This window comes from Coturnix japonica, chromosome 18 (assembly GCF_054131305.1).
Source record: "Coturnix japonica strain WE chromosome 18, WE-NBRP24, whole genome shotgun sequence".
In the NCBI taxonomy this organism is placed as follows: domain Eukaryota; kingdom Metazoa; phylum Chordata; class Aves; order Galliformes; family Phasianidae; genus Coturnix; species Coturnix japonica.
The window spans coordinates 2,720,388-2,735,221 of NC_140680.1; the positions used below are offsets into that span (position 1 = coordinate 2,720,388).

The window sequence follows — 14,834 nt, forward strand, 5'->3', positions numbered from 1 at the left end:
CACTGAGTGTTTGTGGGCTGAGATCCTTTTGTCATCCGGGACAACCCTCGTTGGGGCCGAGAGCCGTGTCTGCGGAGCCGCAGGGTGTACAGAGCCCATCGCTGTCCCACCGCTGTCCCGTCCCATCGCCGTCCCGTCCCACCGTTATCCCCTGGCCGTGCGGTGCCGGCTGGGGGCGGTGCTCCCCCCGCTCCTCTGGTGCTACAACAGCCTGATTTCCCCGAAATGATGCCGGAAGCAACGACCAATCAGCGGCCCGACCGTCCCCCAGCGGCTGCGTCGATTGGTGCAGCCGCTGCCGAGCCCGGGCGGCGGGGAATCCCGGCCGCCGCGTTATACCCGAGGGCGCGACCCGCGGGCGGCAGAGCTGGGTCGGCAGCCGTCGGGCACGGAGCGCTCGGGTCGGCTCGTCGCCTCTTGTCGCAGCTCAGCACAGCTCAGTACAGCACAGCTCAGTACAGCACAGCTCAGTACAGCACAGCTCAGCACAGGATCTCACACTGAGGTAGGTCCCGGCGCTCATCGCCCCCTGCTTTGGTTGCATGCGTCCCCACGGGGACACGGCTCGACTCGGTCCGGTCCGGCTCGGTCCGGTCCGGCCCGGCTCGCCAAGCAAAGATACCGCCATCCTGAATTATGCTGAGGCACTTTGGGGTTGTCTCAGGTGCCGCTGCGCCCTTCATGCTGCAGCCTTCGAGGGGCACCGGGCATCCTCCGGGGGCTGCAGCCCCGCGCCCACAGCACGGACGGGACGGGACGGGACGGGACGGGACATCCTCCACGCCGTAAGGGGACGGCGACGTCTGGGCGCGGCTACGGCTTTGGGGCTCAACCGGAGCCAGCGCCGGACTCCGGGGTTGCACCCTGAATATCCGCACACTGCCCGGCTCGGCCCGGCTCGGCGCCGTCTGCCCTCTCCCCCGGCTCCGAGAACTTTGCGGGTCGTTGTCTCGTTGCTTGGGAAAGCCGCAGCCCCATTGTTCGGGAGCGGCTGTCCGCGGGCAGCGCAAACAGGAAGCTCAGAGCGGAGCAGAGCGAAGCGGAGGTGGGGGGGGACGGCTGCAGCGCTCCACTACGAGAGGGGGGGGGAGGAGGTACGGCGGACTCACCGCTGCTCTCGGTGCAGAGAGCGAACTTGGAGCGGCCGTGCAGAGAGTGCCCGGTGGCCGCACAGAGGGGTGACACGGGGGTCCCCGCTGTCCGCTTTTGTGCCTCCTCCCGCCCCCGTCACGGAGCAGGACCCGGAGCAGAAACTGCTCTGGAATGGAGCAAAAGGCTCCAAGCGCTGCTCTGGTCACTGGGAGCGCTGGGAGAGCTGGGAGAGGGGAGGCACTGCGAGGTGGTTGGGGTAGGAGAGATGAGGTTTCAGCTGACCCCGTGTATCCCCCCGCAGGAAACATGCCTGTCTCAAGGATGCGCATGAGACCCTGGTTGGAAATGCAGATCAATTCCAATCAAATACCGGGGCTGATCTGGATCAACAAGGTGAGCCATCTATTTTACTATTATCGCTGCATCATAATTATTATTACCGTATCATTAACCACGCTTGTTCTTAGTTGCCATTAAACGTAAGTCAAGATCATAAAGGAAAGAAGAAAATGGAGAAGCATTTTGTTAATATATATATAATTTTATTTTTAAAAGAAAACTTCCTTTTCAGGAAAGATGGCTCTGCTTGGTACAGAATGCACTATTTCAGTCTTTTTCTAGGCAACAATAGAGGGTAATGATAAAGTAAATGCAGTTTGAACTTGACTGAGAACCAAGAAAACTCATCTCTTGGTGCTTACTGTAGCCAAGCCACCTTCTGTCCCAGCCCAGCAGCTACTCCTACACCTCCTCCCATAGGACAGAAATCTTTAAGCTCTGACCTAAGTTCATCTCAGGTTGGTGTTGGGAAGCACATCCCTGTTGCTGTTCACTCCCCATAGGAGTGGGATCACCAGGCTTACTGAGTCAGATTTCTGTCTCTGAAGCTTCCAATTTATCCCAAGGTGTTATTAGGCATTATTAGGATATGGTTCTGGTGGGATTCATACAGTATCCTATTGGTAAACCTTCAAGGGATTCTGTATCCAAGTGTACATGGGAAATGTCTTGTAGTTACACTAGCAGATGAGGTATGATGTGTTGCAGTGGTTCTGGCTTGAGCTGAAGCTGTTGCTCATTGCTGCTGTACCACTGCATGTAGCATTCCCAAACCCATCAGGTGGATCAGCAGTTCATAAATGAAGATGTGAGGAGAGGGTTTCAAAGTTTCTGAGCTGCTGCTGAGGGAATTGTTTGATTAAAGCCATCGTTACAAACTGGCATGTGATGCTTTTATTGTTAATTTGAATTTCTGTTGGTTTAATTTCAGGATAAAATGATATTCCAGATCCCATGGAAACATGCAGCTAAGCATGGCTGGGACATGGAGAAAGACGCCTGCCTCTTCCGAAGCTGGGCCATCCATACAGGTGTGTGCTGGCTTCAGTCCCTCCAGTCATGTGAATATCTCCAGTGTCTCCATTTTTGTCTTGGCTTACACCTCAGGTGTTACATGGCAGAGGAAACAGAACTTTTCTGGGGTGAAGAACTATCAGTGCAATGAAATCACTCAACACTCATCCCATCTCTTCTTAACAGGAAGATATAAAGTAGGTGAGAAGGACCCTGACCCAAAAACCTGGAAGGCAAACTTCCGCTGTGCCATGAATTCACTGCCCGACATTGAAGAAGTGAAGGATAAAAGCATCAACAAAGGCTCCAGCGCTGTCCGAGTGTACAGGATGCTCCCCCCCTTGACAAAGGACCAGAAGAAGGGTAAGCCCTCAGCTTAAGCACTGCTTAAATTTCCCACTCTGCTTAGGCAGCGTCCCACAGACCTGCAGGCAGCACTGGGGCTGCTGGGCTTGTTGTTATTGGTGATGGTTTAGACAAGCAGCCCATTCTGTCCCAAATCAAGGTGCTCAGGGGGTGCCCTGGGCTCAGCTTGGCAGCAGTGGTGGAGCTGCTCAGCAGCCCTGCAGCCGTGCTCACCTTCGTCTTATTTCTATTTAACAGAAAGGAAGTCGAAGTCTTCAAGGGAAGCAAGAAACAAGAGCAAGAGAAAGGTATGTGTCTGCACAGGCAGCTAAAGGAGCTGGAGGTTTTTTTGGTGGTTTTCAAGCTTAATGTCTTTCGTATGGGAACTTGTGAGTTCTTAGACAACCTGTCATGCTTTGTTCTTTTTTTGTAGTTGTATGAGGATATGAGGACGGAGGAGTCAGCAGAACGACTAACCAGCACTCCTCTGCCTGATGACCACAGCAGCTACACCGCTCACGACTACACGGGGCAGGAAGTGGAGGTGGAGAACACGTCCATCACCTTAGGTGAGAGCTTCAGCTCCGAGCAGAGAGAAAAGTGCTGCTGGTGCTAAAGCCACAGCGGTGTCACCAAGAGACAGAGCTGCCTGTGGGCTGTGCAGGGGGAAGAGGAGGAGGAGGAAGAGGCGGGGGGGTTCTGTGCTGGGTGCCAAGTGCTGTAGTGGGACCTGCTCTGACCCCTCCCTGTACATCCCCCAGACCTCTCGTCCTGTGAGGTGAGCGGCTCCCTGAACGACTGGAGGATGCCAATGGAAATCGCCATGGCTGACAGCACCAATGACATCTACCACCACCTCCAGGTGTCCCCTCTGGGGTCGTCCTCAGAAGGTTGGTGTTGCTTCCTTCCCACCTCACTTTCTCAGTGCTCTCCTGGTGCTGGAGGCAAGGGTGTCTTGGTGCTAAGAGAAGCTGGAGTTGGTCTATAGGAAAAGCAGCTTCTATCAGATGGATTTGGGTTTCTAGAGCTACCTCACAGCCAGGGTAGAGAAGAGCTGGGGTGGGCTGTTAGAGTTTGGGCTGTGGAGCTGCTTCTGGACCTCAAGCAGTGAGCAGCTCCTCAGTATAACATGTGGGGCACAGTGGGGTCCTGGACCCACCACCTGCAGAGAAGAGCTCCCATGCGAGCAAGGGCTGGGGTGGGAAACCTCAGTGTGCTTCTGGTGTGAGGCAAGGATGTGAAGCACTGGGGAGGAAGCAAAAGGATGGTGGCTGCCTTGTGAGGAAAACTGACATCTGGATCTTTTTCTTTTTTCTGTGATTACAAAAAAATTGTGGATGAAGATGAGGATGAAATGAACTCAAACCTTATAAAGGTAAAAATAACCCTTCTTTTCAATTGAAATTGTCCAAAGTTGCTGTTTGAACCAAGGAAGGAAGAGCAGTGGCTTCCTAACCCATAGATAACCCTATGTGAGCTGAACACGTACTTCCTGTAATCCAAAACCCTTATGAGGAAGCCTGAAAAAATGAAATATAAAAAAAAAAAAGGTGATTCTGCAAGCATGAACTTGAGATGCTGTACATAGAAGTCAGTGAAAGCCATTGAGTTCTGCTAGAAGCAAAGTTTGCTGTATCGGAGCCCATGAGGCCTTTGAGTTCTCAAGAAAGACTTATTTTGCCCTCTGCCACGTGTTTGGCTTTTAATCTCTGTTTCCAGACATGGGGCACTCATCCCACTGATAAGGAGATGGGGTTCCTTGATAGAAGGTGCTCCCACCCTCCTTGCTTTGCATTAACTTTCATTAAATAAGGAGTAAAGTGAGTTTTATATCATTGTCATTATTTAAGCAAAACCTTTTTTCTTGTGCTGTTTCCCCCCACATGAGCTCTTAAAGGTAGACGAGAATTTACTCAGTGTGTGAGGACCCATATTTCCCCCACCCCTGTCACTCTCAGGCTTTTTACCATCTTCTTACTGCCTTACAGATGCTTGAACCCACCCCCACCCAGGACTGGCACACAACCAGCGTTGAGGGGAAGGGCTTCTTCACCAATGAGCCAGGCACGCAGAACATGTGCAGCACATTTGGCTACAAGGAGCAGGATGGCGAGATCGACAAGTCAGGTACAAAGACTCGCTACCATTGTGGTCCGGGTGGGAGGCACAGGAAAGGGTTTTCATCAGAGACACTTCTTGAACTGGGAGGGAGAAATAGGAACCTCATGACATGGGAAACTGTGAATTCCTCTAATTAACCTGCTGGGAGTCTGTAGGGAATTTGTTGAGATAAAAAGAGCCTCCAGTAGAAGTACAATACAGATCTGTTCTTCAGTTTTCCTAGCAACATAAGATTTTCTACTAGTGATAGCTTAAATTGAAGAGCTTCATTAGGGAGAATGGAGTATTGCAGCAAAATGCAAATCAAAGGTATTTGCTCACCTCTGAGGGTGGTTTCCTTTGCTGATACATTACCATCCATTGGTTCTCATGCTCCCACTGTCCTGGGTTCTGTGCTCATTTCTGTGTCTTTCTGTTCAGGGGAGTTGGATTTCCGCATACTGGACCAGAAGAACAGCCTGGACTTCTCCTGGCTGGACACCGTCAGACCCATGCAGGCCATTTCCTGCAGCCTGTAAACCACTGACTTCCCAGCCTGTGAACTGCATTTCTGCAGAGACTCTTAGAGACCTGAAGGGAATGGCACAAGTTACTTGTTACTGACTGGAAGAGGAAAGAAGCCGTCTTATTCCGTTTCACTTTTAGGCCTAAAATAGTAAGAAAATCTCCATGAGAAGCAGAGGATCCCATCTCACACATGGGGCACAAATGCTGTGCTCTTGAGGTGATGCTCATACTGCAGGCCAGGAGGTCCTGCATCCCCAGCACCCAGCACTTTATTCATGGGGTGCTTAGGAGACAGTGCGATGGGTCTCTGTTGGTTGCTGCTCACTTGTGCAACACTGCTGACGTGATGATCTTAATGACAGTCATTACACTTAGTCAGAGAAACTGCACTAATTGGCCCTCTCTCTTCTTTGATTTGCTCCAGCACATAGTTCAAGTTCAGATTAGATTTTTTCAACTCATGTAAATAGTTTTGACCAATAAAATGTGAAAATTCAGTTTAGGCTTTGCTTCCATTTAGCACACTTACCCAGATCCACTCGTAGGCTGTTATCTGCTCATAGGCACACCATTTCCATTCCCACTGAACAGTCGAGGAGCTGCCGCATGATATAATTTTGCACTGACGAGGGCAGAACTTCTATTTATGCATTGCCTTTCAGAGCTCTGTTCTAGAACTCCTCCTGCCTGGAAATCCTGCACTTCTACACCCAGTGAGTTGCAGCTGCCCCAGGCAAGGACACACAGAAGCAGGATGGAGGAGGTTCTAGTCCATGCATAATGCATAGAAAGCAAATCACTAAGATGCCATAGACTTATTTTCTTGTACATTTTATTTTTGTATATAAAGTGTTGTATATTTGTTGTAATAAAAATGTTTTATATATGACATGTTTACTTTCCCTCATTGGAGAGCTCGGAGAGGATGCATTCCAGACTCCCTGAAAACACCCAAACAGATGTGCTGGGGATAGACAGCAAGGGGGGTTATTCACATGAGTCATGAAAACCCAGGGAATCTAAGAGCACATGTTTCTCTCCTAATCCCAGTGCACTGAAGGGAGGAGCCCTGCATGGCCCAGGTGCACACATGGGGTCGGTGTGCCCCTGCTGTCATCAGATACATGAGCCAGCAGCATCTGCCAGCTGGCAGCTCCCTTGCTAAGGAAGTTTGAGCTGAGTTAGTGCTGCCCAGAATGAAAGCACAGTCTGGGAGGAAAAGGGAAAGAGTGCTTACTTTTTCACTGCATATTTTGTCATTTGCTAGACTTTCAGGCTTGAAAGTTATGACATGTCAGAGCATTGCCTGGGCTGGCTGATGCAACGTGCACCCAGCTGCTAGCATGGGAATCTGCTGCTGCACAGAAAGCCCTGCAGTGAGCAGTGCTGCCCTGCTCCATCTGAGCCTCCCTGATACCAGAGGGAAATAGGAACTGGAGAACTGCATGAGATGCACAGGGCCAGTGAGCTTCACTGCCTTTGGGCCAAGGTAAGACAGGCAACTGGAAATGACAAGGTACCACAGACATCCCTGTCCACCACCCTATCTACAGAGCAGCGTGCATCCCTTACTGTCAGAGTCACCCAGCATGAAAACAGGCTGCTCTTGCTGCCTTTAACATAACTCTATTGGCTACAGCTCCCACTGAAGCTCTCTACCAACAGCCTCCAGCACACAGCCCTACTCACACCCGAAGGGAAGAAAGCACCAAAAAAACCATCTGGACAACTGGCAGGTGCCCAAGGGAAGCAGTGGGGGACGGGCTGTATTCCCATGCAGCTCACCAGGCCTGGGAAATGCACAGTGAGCAGCTCGCTGCTTCGGGCTGTTTAGATCTTGTTTCAGAGCTGTGCAACAATAACCTTTGGGGATAACTTTGAGCACGAGGGAGGGAAGGCAGACTGAGGGGAATACCAGGCGCCAGGAGAGGAAGACCCAACCCAGACTGCTGGAACAAGGCACACATTTCCGACTGCCTTTGTCACAGGCTCTGCTGCTCCAAGGATCCCACACAGACAGCAGACATGGGGCTCACAGGGGAATTTGGAGCCGTAGGAAGCTGGTGGTGGCCGTTCTCAGAGCCAGCACCTATGGGCTGAGATGTCACCCCTGCAATCATTCAGATTGGAAGAGACTTCTCAGATCCCCAAGCCCAACCCCCGCCCAGTCCACCATGCCCACTGACCACATCCCTCAGTGCCACACCTCCACGTCCTGGAGCACCAGCAGGGATGGTAACTCCCTGGTAACTCCCCTGGGCAGCTGTGCCAGGGCTGACCACCGTCTCTAAGGAGCAATTGCTATCAGTGTCCAACCTGACTCTCACCTGGCACAACACAGGGCTGCCATCTCCCACCTTGCCAGGCTCTGTGCCCCATCTCCCTGTGCCATGGAGCACAGTGGTTGTTTTGGGTCGAAGCCCCTTTTCTCACACCCAGAGAGCAAAACCATTCTGTGCTCATCAACACAACCAGAGGAAATGGGGTTTGCTTAGGAACAACTGTGACATTGTTATGCTCTGGGGAGGGAGAAGGGAAACTTTCTGTGATGCAAACAGCACCCAAAATAACGTGTGGATTCATTTGCCCATTGATGTGTTAAGGGTTTTTCACAGCAATGCTCTGACAAGAGAACAGCATCCAACACAGCACAGATTAGAGGGCTGACCAAGATCTTAGGCCAGAGTGAGCAGAGCCATCCCCCAGCCCAGAGCCATTCATACAAGTGCCCCTTATCAGGCCGTGGAGATGCACACTGCCTGCCAGCAGCTGTTTTGCCAACCAAGTGCTTCTGATTGAGTGAAGCCCCATGATGAAGTGGACTTTATCAGCGCAGGCATTTGGGTGACAAGCTGCCAAGTTTGAAGTTGTTTGTTTGTTTTGGTTGTTGCTTGTGATGCTTTAGGCCCTTTGGGATGGGAAGAACACAGAGGAGTGCCCAGGGCAGGAGTGTGGTGCTGTGCAGAAGCTGGGCTGCTGCCACTTGGGGCAGTGGGCTGTGCAGAAGGGACTCCAGATGCAAGCTAAGGAACAGCATAGGCTGCCCATACCTGGAAGAACACGATCTTGTAATCCTGCACAGAGCATTCTATTAAAATCATTTTAAATCCTTGACATTGGATTATTTTCAGCTTGCCTGTCCTAAATGAGCTGTTTGGCAAATAAGCAGAGATCACCCCTCCATGGTGGGAAAAAAAAGCAGAGCCAATGGCACAGTTGGCACCCATTTGGGAGATGAGCAGAGCTGGCACTTGCAGGCTGCTGTTGCATGCACTGCACCCAAGCCAGCTCTGTTGGCAGCTAACATGCAAATGTAAAGCTGATTTTGAAACAAGGGCAAAACTCATCTTAATTTTAGATCATTAAGGATCAAACATACTGACAATAAAATGACAGTCACAGAGACAGTCCCACAGCAGCAGCTCCCACAGGTTTACTGCCTCACCATCCTGCTTCCAGAGCACAGAACACCTCTGCTGCTGCCAACTGACCTTCAGTGCTGCAGGAGCAATAATTCCATGCACTTGTTCATTGCAGCATCCCCTCCCCCCCGCATCAGAGAAAACCCTTCACCGAAAAATAAAGCATTGCTGCTTTTCACAGATCTATGCCCAAATGCATCATTTAAATGCCCTTCCACCATTAATGCGTTTTGCTCAGCACCCTTCTGAGCTCTCAGCTCCCATCAGCAGCACCCTCAGAGTGGTGCAGAGCTGTGCTGTGCCCAGGAACCTTCTGCTCTCAGTGCCCACAGCAGAGGCACCGCAATGAGCTTTGCCCCTCAGGCAGTACAGCCCTCAATTACTGCCCCAGCTTTGTTTGCCATGCTGATCGGGTCTGATAATTAGACACATTTCCAGTCAACCACGTGGTTTATGATATCACACCTATAAAGGGCAGCCATACTTCAGACCAAAGGTATGAGTTTATAACTGGAGCTAATAGTAAATGCTTGTTAGTATTACAAAGACAAACGGCTGCTGATTTAACAGCCAGGTGTGCAGGTCTGCATACATCATTCTGGACCATCACACTGGACCATCGTCCTCTGCTGGTTCCTGAGGTTCCTCCACATCTGTACACACAACACAGAGCCCCACGCTGCCAACATGGCACAAATGGAGAGGCTCATTGCTGAGCATCTCCTGACTGCTGCCAGTAAAGCCCCCTGCTGCCCCACTGTGCACAGGGCTGGGGAAAGGGTCCTGTCCCACTGCACAGCATGGGGCTGGCTTCTCCTTGGCTGAAACACCTACAGGAAAGTCAGCATCAGATCTTGGACTGGTGAATATCTTCCCTAAGAAGGGAGAAAATACCTGCAAACCCAAAACCCATGGGCTTTCTCCATGCTCTGAGCACAGAGGCATTAAGTCCCACTGCTGGTGGGTGCATCAGTTCATGGACTGGGTATGAATGGAGGTGTGAAATCATGGCATTAGGGATTCTGAGCTGCCAGGTGAGGGCAATTATACACTCATTCCACTAATTGCCCAGCTTAGCAAGGTGGAAATCAGTGCCACGTCATGGAAACAAGGCAGGAGGATGGGTAAGAAACAAGCGCTGCAGCCATGGGGTGGGTAACAGAATGGCCAGGCAGTAGATAAGTGGTGGATACTGCTCTCCTTACCCTGCACTCAGCATGAGTTGAGGTACCAGGATACAGGCCTGCTAACCTTCCTTTCCGTGGGCTGGGCAGGCTGGATGAAGTCAGAGGTAAGCACAGGGACACGCATGGATGGAGTAGGCCTTGGTTTGTCAGGAGATTTCCAGGAATAGGGGAAAATTCTGCCACAAGGAGACAAACAGGCAGAGCTCCCACTGCCAGGACTGCAGCTGCCCAGTGCCAGGGGTGGGCTGTGGGACGCTCTCAGGCACCACGCAGTGCATGTGTTCCAGTTGCACAGAGGAACACCCAAAGGCTGTGCTGATGGTTGTACAGAGCAGCGCTCAACTACAGCAGGAGGGCAGGAGAAGCAACAGTCCTATTTCAGTGTAGGAAATGTCACACCTCAGGTACAGCTCTTGCCTATTGCTCTCTGTTTCACTGCACAAAACCACAGCGCTGTGTGCTGCCCCCCCACCCAACACTGCAGTGAGCAGAGACGTGGCTCTGCTGCTGGGGACCCACCTCCAGAACACAGCCAGCTGCATTTCACTGAGCTCAGCCACTATTGCAGGGATGCCTGCCTGCTGCCCCCTTGGGAACCTGTGCTAAAGCAGGTGGGGCAGCAGTTAAAGGTAGTGAAGGTTAAGGGAGTGGTTGGGCAGGTCCCTGCCAGGAGTAGAATGGCAATTGTCTCTGAGCAACCAAAAGCAGAGGGAGGCATTGCTCCCTGCAGATCAGTGGTGGTTCAGCAGTGGCAGTACATGGAATGAAGTGCAGCATAAAGATGCTGGCCCTGGTTCAAAGCAAGCCCAGCACAAGCATGACACAGAGCAGCTAGGAGCAAGCTGTGCTATTAGGTAACAAGAGCCGGGCTAACCACAGGCACAACACGGAACATGCCCAGGTCTCATACCTGCACTGCAAGGATATGTTTTATGGGACTTGTTCTGCAATGAGCTGAATGCTGGGAAGGTCTTCCAGACATCTTCAGAAAGAGGAAATGAACTGGAGAGCCAAGTCCAGGCAGGTACCGCTTTGTTTTCTTCACCTTTGCTGCCAAAGGACGCAGAGAGCAGCATGTGGACCGCACCATCTTCCTGTCTACTAATGCACAACATCCATCACACCCACCCCAGCAAACAACAGCACCTGAGCCACAGCAAAGCCCCACGGATGCTGCCTGCGAAGCATCGCCTGAGCTGTGGGGCTGCAGCAGCTGTATGAGGACCACACTGCTCCCTGCTGCTGTGCACTCATCACACAGAGCAGCTTCTGCTCCACGGGGCAAAGGTGAGAACAAGCAGCAGACAAGGGAAGAGGTTGTTTTTTTTAAACAAACCCGCAGTGAGGAGTAGGTATGTTCTTGGACCTATTTTTAAGTTACATCTTGTGACTGAGCAGCTGTCAGCTCTGTGGTAGCCTTAATTAAAGCTCTATTTATTACTGAAATGGTCCTTTTGTAGCTGTTGGTTTTAGGGAAGACACCATTAAAATTTCCACTGATTTTAAGAGGCTTGGCCCTCTCAAGGCAGCCTCCCTCTGCTGGGGAGGGCTCTGCAAGCCAGCTGTGATCCCACCTGGGATGGGGAGCAGGATGCAGCTCCAGGGCTCTAAGCTGGTGCATGAACACCATACCATAGAAATACACTGCACTGCAACTTGCATTCCAATCCAAATCAAGGATTTCCTGTATTTCAGAGATGCAAGCTCAGTGTTCTGGAGAAGATTTTTGTTGCTTTCCATGAACAAGAACATTTTGCACCCACACCCTGCTTGCATGAGGATGCTGCTGCAGGAAATAGCTGCACGCCTGCCCACATCTCCTACCCCCTGCCTTCAAAGCACACAGAATCCCAGCATTTCACTCAGAACACACATATCTTTCCAACTCAGTGCACACTCAGAAGTGAGTTTAAGGGGTAATTATGAACAAAATGTCCAATCAGAGCTGGCACAACCCATTTCCACACTGCTGACCCCAGACAAGACATCACAGGGACTTCCAAGTCCCACCCTGTGGGCCGGGGCTGCTGTGTTTGTAAGGTGTGCTCCACTTCTGGTGGCTGTTCCTTCACCCTGATGAGGTAACGCTGGAATCTGGGGCACCTGCAGGGGTGCAGAGAGCCCAGCACAAAGGTCTGTGCACCATGGAACAAAGCCCTGCACCTCTGCAGCTACAGAACCACCTCCAGATGGTGTTGCCAACCCTCTGGGAAACCAGGAAGTACCTCCAAGGTGGAGAGCAGCGCATCTTCTGTCTGCACAAGAGGAAGCTTTGCTCACAGCACGGCCTGTGTAAAGACAGGCAGGAAGGTGCTTCAGGTGGGAACAAGGAGGAAGATACCCACCTTCCCTTGCTTGTTGCTGCTTGCAGGACACAGGTGGAAGGTGAGGGAATGGTGCAGCACCCCCCTACTGCTGCCTTGTCTGTAAGAGCTTTGCTCCAGATCTACAGAACCACAGCTCAGAGCACCGGGAGCGATTTCCACAGCCCAGTTTTGCAATGAGCACCCTGTGGTTCAGCAAACCTCAGGCACAAGGTGCCCAGGGAACAGGAACCCAGCAAGTGAAGGCTGCAGGCAGCAGCCAGGACCTGCAGGAAAACGAACCCACTATGGTACCAAACACCCCCCAGAAAAGCATGATTTGGGATTGTGCCCCCCTGCATGTGCCCACGGGCACAACACTGCTCTAGAAAACAAACTCTGTCAGAGGAGAAAAAGAAGCAAAGGGCAGTGTTACCCTCGATAACAGCTCACTGCCTCCTGCGCCTCTGCTGAGCAAACCACTGTTTCCTGAATTGAGGTGTCAGGCATGAAATATTTCACATACTGGGGCAACCGTCACCATCTGCTGAGTGACAAACAGAATTTAAGCCTTTCCTGGTATTTGATGCATAAATCAGGGCGCGTCCTTTGTGGCTGTTTGTGATTCTGCAGCTGACAACAGCCGGTGCTCAGGGAGGGAGCAGTGGAAATGCTCACACCGCCAACATCCCCCTGGCCCAAACCACATTCCAACAGAGCATTTCCAGAGCACACCTTGCTGCTGCCCTCTGCCTCATGCTTACTGCAAGCAGAGGTGCTCCCTGAGAGCATAAGGCCATGCTGAGGATCCAGGCTAAACAGTCTCTTCCTCCTTCCCTCCCACTCTGCATCCCACCACCACCACCTGATCTCCATCACTCACAGCCCCACGGGTCAGACAGGCCAAGAATTCATTTTCACCATTAACTTCCAGGCATTCTTCCATCATCCCACCAAGCCCACAGCCAGCAAAAGAGAGATCACCAACCTTCATACAGCTCTGCTCCATTACCCCAACACAGAGCAGATAACCACAACTAAGGCGGCTCTTTGCTCTCCCCTCGTTAGGCACTGATTTGCCACCTGTTTCCCATCTCTGTTATCAGCAGCTGTCTCCCCCAGCATCCCTTCAGCTGAGATGAGTTCTTGTAAAGTTTTGCTGGTGCTTCAGCCAGGTGGCAGCTCCTCCTGCTCCCCCAGACTCACAGCTCTGCCAGCACAGCTCTCATGTTCTGCATGCACAGCAGAGCTTCCAGCTGGTGCCCCTCTACACGCCTTCAGCAGCAGAGCTGAGTCACCATCGGTCTCTATGCGGCTTTTCTGCCAAATTATTTCATGTTAAAGGCTTAAATTTGCTATCTGAGGCAAGAGCAAAGCTCCCAGAACCTCTGCCCACATTTGTGTTTCATTAGTGCTTCAGTCATGCACACAAGTGGCTTTAATTTCTCAAGAATCCTCCTCAGTGGAACAATCTAGATGCAGAAAACCAAAGTAAAAGAGTCCCTCTGCTTCTATGCAGTGTGGGAAGTGCCTTGGAATGTGTGTTGTTTCTAGAACAACCACACCAGACCACTCCTCACTTGCTGATGAAGAAAACAGGAGGTGAGGATGGTGAGCAGGGCTGGAAGGAGGTGTGCAGCGCCTCTGAACTCAGTGGCCTTCAGACCATTGGCCTCTATATATGAAGGCATAAGGAAATAATGGGGAGCAGGAGCTCCATTTTGCCTTGTGTCAGGTGTCAGTGCTGGTCCCTGTCCTTTTTGGGCACCCCCCAGAGCTGCTCAGACCCTCCACTAACAATGAGTAGTGGCAGTCCTCAGCACCACTGTGCGGCAACAAGCAGAGCCAAACCCAAAATCTGTTTGATGGAGGGGAAGGCACGATTAAGGCCAAGAATGAGTGCAGTTCAAACAAGAACACGCAAAATTCCTTAGGTACATTTCTGAACCAGGCATCAGAAGCTCCAGGACAGCAGAGCGGTTGCAGCCCAAGCCCTGGAGCCCAGCCGTGCTCATCCCTCAGGCTGTGGCTCACTCACTTCCACCCTCAGGTAACTGCGCTGCCATTTTGGTCTGATTGCAACATCTCAGAGTGAATAAACGGCAATGAAAGCGCTCTGCAGGGCGAGCAGTGCTGTCTGAGCATGGGAGAGCCCCACGGCGTGCAAAAACGCATCAGAGCAGCTCTACTTCCTATTTCCTTTTCCGCGGGACCAAAAATAATCGCTGCAAAGGTTGCAGGGTGTGGGGCAGCAGCAGCAGGATGGCAGCAGGGTGGCGATGGTGAGAGAGGGCATTGATGTGACCATCCGAGCAGCTGATTCTGAACTGAGGAGGATTCTGGTGTTCTGCAGCTCTCAGCTCTTGCAAGGCATGAGATACACACCAGTGTTTGTTGTGCTTTTCTTTAAGATGAAGGGCTGGAGGGATTGATGGGGTTTGATCAGAGGGAGGTGGGCACAGGGCTCCAGATGGAGGGGGACAAGGATTGTTCCCATGCTTCCC

General features: G+C 51.7%; 1 protein-coding gene across 1 annotated transcript; it reads left to right on the forward strand.

Moving 5' to 3' along the window:
- Positions 1-363: 363 nt before the first annotated feature.
- IRF1 (interferon regulatory factor 1) lies at positions 364-6,307 on the forward strand. The gene is made up of 10 exons (XM_015875574.3): positions 364-505; positions 1,394-1,485; positions 2,363-2,462; positions 2,632-2,808; positions 3,049-3,098; positions 3,224-3,359; positions 3,552-3,680; positions 4,134-4,165; positions 4,779-4,917; positions 5,332-6,307. The coding sequence occupies exons 2-10, from the start codon at positions 1,399-1,401 to the stop codon at positions 5,427-5,429; spliced, it is 948 nt and encodes a 315-aa protein (XP_015731060.2). The 5' UTR covers positions 364-505; positions 1,394-1,398; the 3' UTR covers positions 5,430-6,307.
- The last annotated feature ends 8,527 nt before the right edge of the window (positions 6,308-14,834 follow it).